The sequence below is a fragment of the Colius striatus genome, chromosome 25, assembly GCF_028858725.1.
Source record: "Colius striatus isolate bColStr4 chromosome 25, bColStr4.1.hap1, whole genome shotgun sequence".
NCBI lineage: Eukaryota > Metazoa > Chordata > Aves > Coliiformes > Coliidae > Colius > Colius striatus.
Window position 1 is genome coordinate 4118030 of NC_084783.1, and position 8106 is coordinate 4126135.

Here is an 8106-nt window from a genome sequence, read left to right on the forward strand (position 1 = left end):
GCACTCAGCCTTTTCTTTTCTCAGTGTGGTAACCTTGCTTGTGAATATCACTTTTAAAAACCAAACCAACACCCCAATTATTATTTAAAGGTTTTAAACCCCCACCCCAAATAAGTAACTCCATTGAGAGGAGCCCAGCAGCCTGCAGCTCATTAGCCCCTGGGCTGGGGAGCGGGAGCCGCTCGCTCCTGGTTGTGACTCGTGTGGCTGTGGCTCGTGGCTGGGGCAGCTGCTGATTTGCTACAGGCTGTTTGGGCTCCTCTGTGTGTTCCTGTGGTTCTGTGCTTCTGTGGAGACTGTGAATCAGTGGATGTTCCCGTAGCAATGATGGACCCAGAGGTCTTGCTACACCCCCTTTCCCCCTCCCCTCTATTTATTTTCTTGGAGCGCTGTGTCTTTCTTTTCCCTGTGAGCCCATCTCCCTCCCTCCCCCTTCTCCTGTTTTTTGTGAAGTTTACTTCTGGAAGAGTTAACACTGTACTGTACAAATGTCAAAAGTGTCAAAAAACAATCAAAAAAAAAAAAAAAGAGTTACAGTTTCCTAAAAATCAGTGTATTAAAGAAACGTTGTGAAGGAATAAATCGCTGCTGCTGAGCCGGCCCTGGGGTCACTGCAGGGGGAGGGACCCTCTGCTGGGCTCAGGGACAGAGAGGAGCACAGAAATCAGCTGCTTTCTTCATTGACGTTCACCTAATGGCTGCTGGTGTGGTGCAGGAGCTCAGGGAGGGGCAGGAAGGTTGAGGCCAGAGCTGGAAGTTGAGGCCCAGCTTTAGGGAGGCAGTTTTCATTGCTGCTGGGAATGAGGAAGTTGGCAGGTGCAGCTTTGGGGGTGCAGCTACAGTTAAAATCCTGAGAAACATTTTGCCTTAAAATCCTTTCCCTCTCCCCTGGGTGGCCTCTGCTGCTGCTACTCTGACAGAGAGGGGGTGGCTGCAGCTCAGAACCGGCTGTAAGGGGAGGGAAAGGGACCAGGTGGCTTGTCCCAGACTGAAAGCACCTGGGGAGGGGCAGAGACAAAGCCTGGAGAGGCTGCAGGAGTGCAGCAAGGGGCCAGCCTGGCCCTGGAGAAGGGGAAATCTCCCCTCTCTGACTGCAGCACTGGGGACCCTCCTGGGTGCTGAAGGCAAAGTGTAGCTGTGGCAGCTCCTCCCTGCACTGGGAGTCATGGGTGAGCCTGAGGCATGGAATGGGTTAAAAATGCCCAACTCCATCAAGGTGATGAGAAGACAAGTTAATTAGTGCAAGCAGCCCTGGTTCTGGAGCCATGGGGGGCTCTGGGCACCAGGCTGGGGCACCAGGCTGGGGGGCTCTGGGCATCGGGGTGCAGAGCTCTGGGGGGCTCTGGGCACCAGGCTGCAGAGCTCTGGGGGGCTCTGGCCATCGGGGTGCAGAGCTCTGGGGGGCTGTGGGGGGCTCTGGTCATTGCTGGTGGCTGCCACACTCAGGAGCTCCACGCTGCTGGTCCTGGGGAGGAGCTGCCCCGTCACATCCCGGCACCGCGCTGCTGCTTCTCACTGGGTTGGTCGTGCTGGGCCCCCGGGGGGCTGTCAGGCTGCAACACAGAGCAGGGTGGGCTGGCTGGCTCAGCCAGGGGGGGCACTGAGCAGGGTTTGGCCAGGGGGCAGCGTGGGGCGGGCGCTCACCCGGTGCTTGAGGTAGGAGAGGTACGTGTCCCAGCCCAGTGTGACCACGTTGACATAAACCACCCGGTACGGGGGCGGGACGAAGAGGAAATTGAGGAGCTGAGCCAAGGGCCAGACGCACCAGTCGGCCTGGGGAAAGCAAAGAGCAGCCAGTCCCTCCCCAGAGCCCCGGCCACACAGTGGGGAGAGCAGGAAGAGGTTGGGGGAGGGGGGATTTACCTTGTAAAACTCCCAGAATTTGTCTTTCAGCTCCTCCCAGCTCTCCTCCAGAGACTGGCCCTCCAGCGTGCCCATGCCTGTGGGCACAGGGAGCCAGTGGGATGGGAGCAACAGCTACCACCTCACACAATCACACTCACATGATGGGGGAGCTGGAAGGGACCTTTAGAGCTCATCCAGCTCAAACCCCCTGCAGAAGCAGCTCCCACCTAGGTCACACAGGAACGTGTCCAAGTGGATTTGAAGCCCTCCAAGGAAGGAGCCTCCACACCCTCCCTGGGCAGTCTGGGCCAGGGCTCCCTCATCTCAAGAGGGAAAGAGTTTCCCCTCACGTTTCAATGGAACTGTTTGTGTTCCAGCTTCATCCCATCACCCCTTGTCCTGTCACTGGATACAACAGAAACAAGTGCTGCCCCAACCTCCTGACACCCACCAGTGAGGTATTGGTCAATATGAATGAGCTCCCCCCTGTCTCCTCTTCAGACTGAACAGCCCCAGGTCCCACAGCCTTTCCTCACAAGGAAGATGCTCCAGTCCCCTCAGCATCTTGGTGTCCCTGCACTGGCCTCTCTCCAGCAGCTCCCTGTCCCTCTGGAGCTGGGGAGCCCAGAACTGGACAGGGGCCTCCAGCTGAGCCACAGCTGTGCTGGACACTAAACAGTGCCCCCAAGCCCCACAGTGGGAGGGAAGGGCAGCGCCAGCACCAGCCAGAGAGAGAGAAAACCCCACATCCTCCCCCCTCAGGGTGCCACCAGCACCCCCCAGCCCCCTCAGCTCCCATACCACCACATACCCAGGAAGTACCAGGCGCCCAGGGCAGGCGATGCCACCAGCTGATCGATCAGCACCTTCTTCAGCACGGTCCTGAGGCGCCGCGGGCCCTGCGCCGGGAAGGCAGCGTCCAGCCACAGGTACCAGTAATGCATCAGCGGGCCCATGCTGCAGCCCACGGCCAACATGCGCCCTGCGGCGCGGCACGGGCTGGTCAGGGACAGGGGCCCTCCCCACGGCCCCCTCCCAGGGACGGGACGGCAGCCAGGGCTCACCGGTGCGTGCCGGCTGTGGCTCGGTGCCGGGCTGCCGCCGGCGCTGCCAGGCCTGCTGCAGCAGGTCGCCCGTGGCCAGCAGCGCGCCGCAGCTCGCCGTGTTGGTCAGCAGCAGCAGCCGCCCCCGCAGCAGCCGCCGGCCCTGACGCAGCATCCTGCGGGAAAATGGCCCCCTGGGGCCCCCTGGCAGGGCTCAGCGGGGATGGAGACCCTCACACACACACACTGAGACAGACAGACAGACACACTGAGACAGACACACACACACACACACACACAGAGACAGACAGACAGACAGACACACACACTGAGACAGACACACACACACACACACACAGAGACAGACAGACAGATACACACACACACTGAGACAAACAGACACACACACACACTGAGACAGACACACACAGAGAGACAGACAGACCCTCACACACACACACACACACAGAGACAGACAGACAGACCCTCACACACACACACACACACTGAGACAGACAGACAGACCCTCACACACACACACACTGAGACAGACAGACAGACCCTCACACTCACACACAGAGACAGACAGACAGACAGACAGACACACACACACACACAGACAAACACACATACAGGTGGCTCAGCCTCTGCCCCCCAGGCACTCCCCATTTATCCACTCTGTGCCCCCCAGTTAGGATTGCTGCACCCTCCTAGTTGCTCCTGTGCCCCCCAGTTATCCATACTGTGCCCCTCCCAGCTCCCCCCGTGCCTCCCAGTTCCTCTGTGCCCCCCAGTTCCCCCTGTGCCCCACAGGTCCCCTTGTGCCTCCCAGTTCCTCCAGTGCCTCCCAGTTCATCTAGTGCCTCCAGCTCCCTCTATGCCTCCCAATTCCTCCAGTGCCACCCAGTTTCCCCTGTGTCCCTCAGTTATCCACACTGTGCCTCCCAGTTGCCCCAGTGTTGCTGTGCCCCCTAGTTTCTTCTGTGCCCCTCCCAGTTCCCCCTGTGCCCCCCAGCTCCTCCAGTGCCCCAAAGCTCCTCTAGTGCCCTCCAGTTCCCTCTATGCCTCCCAATTCCTCCAGTGCTTCCCAGTTCCCCCTGTGGCTCCCAGTTCCTCTAGTGCCCTCCAGCTCCCCTTGTGCCCCCCAGCTCCTCCAGTGCCCCCCAGTTTCCCCTGTGCCCTCCAGCTCCCCTTGTGCCCCCCAATTGCTCCAGTGCCCCCCAGTTCCCCCTGTGCCCCCCAGCTCCTCCAGTGCCTCCCAGCTCCTCTTGTGCCCCCCAGCTCCCCCTGTGCCCCCCAGCTCCTCCAGTGCCTCCCAGCTCCTCCAGTGCCCCCCAGCTCCCCTTGTGCCCCCCAGCTCCTCCAGTGCCTCCCAGCTCCCCTTGTGCCCCCCAATTCCTCCAGTGCCCCCCAGTTCCCCCTGTGCCCCCCAGCTCCCCTTGTGCCCCCCAGCTCCTCCAGTGCCTCCCAGCTCCTCCAGTGCCCCCTAGCTCCCCCTGTGCCCCCCAGCTCCTCCAGTGCCTCCCAGCTCCTCTTGTGCCGCCCAGTTCCCCCTGTGCCTCCCAGCTCCCCTTGTGCCCCCCAATTCCTCCAGTGCCCCCCAGTTCCCCCTGTGCCCCCCAGCTCCCCTTGTGCCCCCCAGCTCCTCCAGTGCCTCCCAGCTCCTCCAGTGCCCCCTAGCTCCCCCTGTGCCCCCCAGCTCCTCCAGTGCCTCCCAGCTCCTCTTGTGCCGCCCAGTTCCCCCTGTGCCTCCCAGCTCCCCCTGTGCCCCCCAGCTCCCCTTGTGCCCCCCAGCTCCTCCAGTGCCTCCCAGCTCCCCTGGTGCCCCCCAGCTTCCCTTGTGCCCCCCAGCTCCTCCAGTGCCTCCCAGCTCCCCCCAGTTCCCCCTGTGCCCCCCAGCTCCCCCTGTGCCCCCCAGCTCCCCCTGTGCCCCCCAGCTTCCCTTGTGCCCCCCAGTTCCCCCTGTGCCCCTCTAAGCCCTCCAGTTAGCGCTGCCGTGCCCCCTGTTGCCCTCGTGCCCCCCGTTCCCCACGCCGAGCCCGCGAGGCCTCGCTGCCGACAGCCCCCGCAGTGCCCCTCGCACCCCCGTTCCTCTCTCCGCCCCTTTACCTCTCCCGCCGCCCGCGACCCCCCGCTCGCCCCTCACGGGCCCCGCCGCGCGCCCCCGCTCACCGCGCGCTCCGGCACCCGGCGGAAGGGGCGTTCCCGCCACGGCCCGCCTTCCGCTTCCGGCGGCCGCCATGGCACCGTCCGGGGCGCAGGGGGCCGCCATGACACTTACTGAGGCACAGGCGGCCGCCATGACACCTCCCGAGGCCGCGCCGCCCGCGCCGCCCGCGCCCCCCCGCCCCGCGCCCCGCACACACCACTCGGGACCCTCTCGGGTGTTTGTTTTCCACACATCCTCTGCTTTTATTGTCTGCCTGCGCGGGCTTCCCGCACCCGTCCTTCAGCGCCTGCAGCCCCGCGGTTCCTTCGGCGCCCTCCCCGAGCCCCCGCAGGCCTCCGGCTTCTCCCCCTGCCAGACAGCGGCCGGTAGAGCCCCGGTGGGGAGGGGGCCGCGCCCCACACCCAGCCCGGACCCCACATCGCACCTGGTAGAGGCGGCAGATCAGCCTCAGCAGCGCCGCCTGGGCCTGCTCCTGCAGCTCGTCCGTGTGCTTCTGCGTGGGGAAGGGGCGGGCGGTCAGTGCGTCCCCGCGGCCCCGGCCCGCCGCCCCCCGCTGCCGCGGCCGTACCCCGTTGACGACGACCCAGGGCACGTATTGGTGCGGGGGGTCGAGCGCCTCGGTGAGCAGAGCGTTGCGGTGCATCAGCGCAGCCCCCGTGTCCCCCTGCACGCAGGCGGCGATGCGGCTCCCGTCCAGCTGCGGGGCGTAGACCTGGAGGCACTGCCGGGGAGGAGGGGGCGCGCGGGGCCGTCAGCGCCACGGGGGTGTCCCGGTGGTGCGGGACGGGGGCGGGGAAGGGGACGTACGGCCTCCAGGTTCTTGGTGACAGAGCTGCCCGACTCCAGGCAGAAGATGACGGGGAAGTAGCTGTTGAAGTCCTTGGCCTCGTGCATCAGGCAGGTCTATGGGGATGGAGAAAGGGGTGAGGGGCTACTGGACCCCTCCCCCCATCCTGTGCCAGCACCATGGGGACGGGGACTGTCCCTGTCACCTCGATCATGTTGCCCAAACACTCCTCCGGGCCGTGCTGGCACTCAAACTGCCACTTCCCGCTGTCGTTCCTCTCCTGCGGGACCAAAGGGGCTGGGCAGAGCCGGGGGCACCAGGACGAGCGCCCACGGCAGCGCCTCGGGCCGGCTCCTACCTGGGCATTGCCGTAGGGCACCAGGGTGATGTTCAGGATCCCAACGGGCAGCAGCAGCCAAGTGGTGAAAAGCTCCTGGACCAGGAAGTTGCGGCACGCCGGGCACAGGCTCTCGTAGAACAGGCTTAGCTCCACCGGTGCGGCCGCTGGGCGCGAGAGGTTGGCGCAGTGGCTCTCTGCCTGTGCGGGGAGGGTTTGGGGCACATGGGGGGGACGACACATGTGGCCTTGCCCCCATATTTGCAGGGCATGAAGCAAAGCTCCTGGGATGAGGAGCAGGAGGGAAGTGAGAAGTGAAAGCAGCCCAGGGCCTCCTGCAGCTGTAGGACACCGAGTGCTGGTGGCACGCCACGCTGGGGCTTTCCATGGCAACTTCCCCAAACTATTCTGGGGAGGAAAAAACATATCCCTGGGGGCAGGGATGGGCCTGGGGGGGGTACAACCCAGCACCCACTGCTGGGGGGGTGGGGTGCAGCCCCCTGGGGCTCACAGGGCACTGCCAGAGCCACCACCGTGGCCGTGTCACCGTCCGGAGACATTCAGTGTGGAATGAGGCGAAAAACTTTGATGCTGAAAAAGCAGAAGCGGTGTTGGAGGTCGGGGAAGGGTTGGGGTCAGGGTCCAGCTTCAGCACAGCGTTTCCCCTGGGAGTGCCATGGTGCCAGCACGGTGTGGGGGGCTCTGGGCATCACCATGATGTGCCAGCCCGTGCCGCTGGGACACCCGGAGTCGCGCTTACAGCGGGCACAGCGCCTGGGTGATGCCGCGACACGGTCCCCACGCAGCCCGGCCCCACTCGCCAGGCACAGCCCCGGCCCCTCGGCGGGATGTAGCCCTGCGTGGCCTGAGCCAGCTGCCGGCAGGGCTGGGTGCTGGCACAGCACGGCACCGGCACAGCCCCGGTACCGGCACAGCACCGGCACAGCCCTGGTACCGGGACGGGCACAGCCCCGGTACCGGCACAGCCCCAGCACCGGCACAGCCCTGGCACCGGGACGGGCACAGCAGCGGCTCAGCCCCGGTACCGGCACAGCCTCGGTACAGGCACAGCACCAGCACAGCCCCGGCACCAGCACAGCACCGGCACAGCCCTGGCACTGAGTCGGGCACAGCAGTGGCTCAGCCCCGGTACAGGTACAGCCCCGGTACCGGGACAGCCCCGGTACAGGTACAACCCCGGTACCGGGACAGCCCCGGCACCAGCACAGCACCGGCACAGCCGTGGCACCGGGACGGGCACAGCACCGGCACAGCCCTGGTACAGGCACAGCCCCGGTACAGGCACAGCCCCGGTACCGGCACACCACCGGTACAGGCACAGCACCGGTACCGGCACAGCCCCGTCACCGGCACAGCCTCGGCACTGCCTGGGGCTGTGCCGGGACGGCCCCGGCTGCTCTGACCTGGCAGGCGGCGGCGATCTCCGGCGAGCTGCACCAGAGGGGCGGTGGGTAGTCACAGCCGGGGAAGGCTCCCGCGAGCGCCGGGGCCAGCAGCGCCAGCAGCAGCGGCAGCGCGGCGGCCACGGCCATGGCCACGGGCACGGCCACGGCCACGGGCACGGCGGGTGCTGCGGCCCCGAGCGCGGCCCCGTCGGGGTTTTAAAGGCCGCGTGCAGCCGCCTCCGCGGGCGCTTCCTGCCGGCTGCGTGACGCGCCCGCTGACTCAGGCCCCCGCCCCGGCCCCGCTCGCCCCTGGCACTGCGGCTCGGGCGGCGCGACCCCTCGGGACGGGTCGGGGACTCGAGGGCACGCAGGCAGCGGAGCCGCCCCCGAGCTTGCGCGGCTGCCTCAGCACCCCTGGGCTGGCAGCTCCGGGGGCGGGCACGGGGTGCTGCCCAAGCTCCGTCCCGGCTCAGAGCTGAGGGTGAGCGTGGAGGAGCCCTGGCCTTCCCCCGCTGTTT

At 65.7% G+C, this 8106-nt stretch overlaps 2 protein-coding genes across 3 annotated transcripts; both read right to left on the minus strand.

The window, feature by feature from the left end:
* Positions 1-531: 531 nt before the first annotated feature.
* On the minus strand, positions 532-5092 carry MPV17L2 (MPV17 mitochondrial inner membrane protein like 2). Of its 2 annotated transcripts, XM_062015165.1 has the most exons (6): positions 5061-5092; positions 2910-3082; positions 2657-2827; positions 1864-1940; positions 1645-1773; positions 532-1553 (listed from the first exon to the last, which is right to left on the minus strand). In XM_062015165.1, the coding sequence occupies exons 2-6, from the start codon at positions 3061-3063 to the stop codon at positions 1485-1487; spliced, it is 600 nt and encodes a 199-aa protein (XP_061871149.1). In that variant the 5' UTR covers positions 3064-3082; positions 5061-5092; the 3' UTR covers positions 532-1484. The 2 variants fall into 2 exon arrangements, with proteins under 2 accessions (XP_061871149.1, XP_061871148.1); XM_062015164.1 differs by lacking the exon at positions 5061-5092 and having other exon boundaries at positions 2910-3610.
* Positions 5093-5275: 183 nt separating this feature from the next.
* On the minus strand, positions 5276-8103 carry IFI30 (IFI30 lysosomal thiol reductase). The gene is made up of 7 exons (XM_062014968.1): positions 7607-8103; positions 6204-6383; positions 6051-6125; positions 5866-5961; positions 5627-5779; positions 5483-5551; positions 5276-5406 (listed from the first exon to the last, which is right to left on the minus strand). The coding sequence occupies exons 1-7, from the start codon at positions 7733-7735 to the stop codon at positions 5338-5340; spliced, it is 771 nt and encodes a 256-aa protein (XP_061870952.1). The 5' UTR covers positions 7736-8103; the 3' UTR covers positions 5276-5337.
* Positions 8104-8106: the final 3 nt, after the last annotated feature.

What these genes read in the sequence shown, in the direction of transcription:
- MPV17L2 (XM_062015165.1), bottom strand. Translation starts at nt 3,063, where the DNA reads ATGCTGCGTCAGGGCCGGCGGCTGCTGCGGGGGCGGCTGCTGCTGCTG. An exon ending in GCCACAGCCGGCACGCACCG is followed by an intron (nt 2,828 to 2,909) that starts GTGAGCCCTGGC and finishes GCCGCGCCGCAG; the next exon opens with GGCGCATGTTGGCCGTGGGC. An exon ending in GGGCGCCTGGTACTTCCTGG is followed by an intron (nt 1,941 to 2,656) that starts GTATGTGGTGGT and finishes CTGTGCCCACAG; the next exon opens with GCATGGGCACGCTGGAGGGC.
- IFI30 (XM_062014968.1), bottom strand. Translation starts at nt 7,735, where the DNA reads ATGGCCGTGGCCGCCGCGCTGCCGCTGCTGCTGGCGCTGCTGGCCCCG. An exon ending in TGCCCTACGGCAATGCCCAG is followed by an intron (nt 6,126 to 6,203) that starts GTAGGAGCCGGC and finishes TTGGTCCCGCAG; the next exon opens with GAGAGGAACGACAGCGGGAA. An exon ending in TGATCTGCCGCCTCTACCAG is followed by an intron (nt 5,407 to 5,482) that starts GTGCGATGTGGG and finishes GCTGTCTGGCAG; the next exon opens with GGGGAGAAGCCGGAGGCCTG.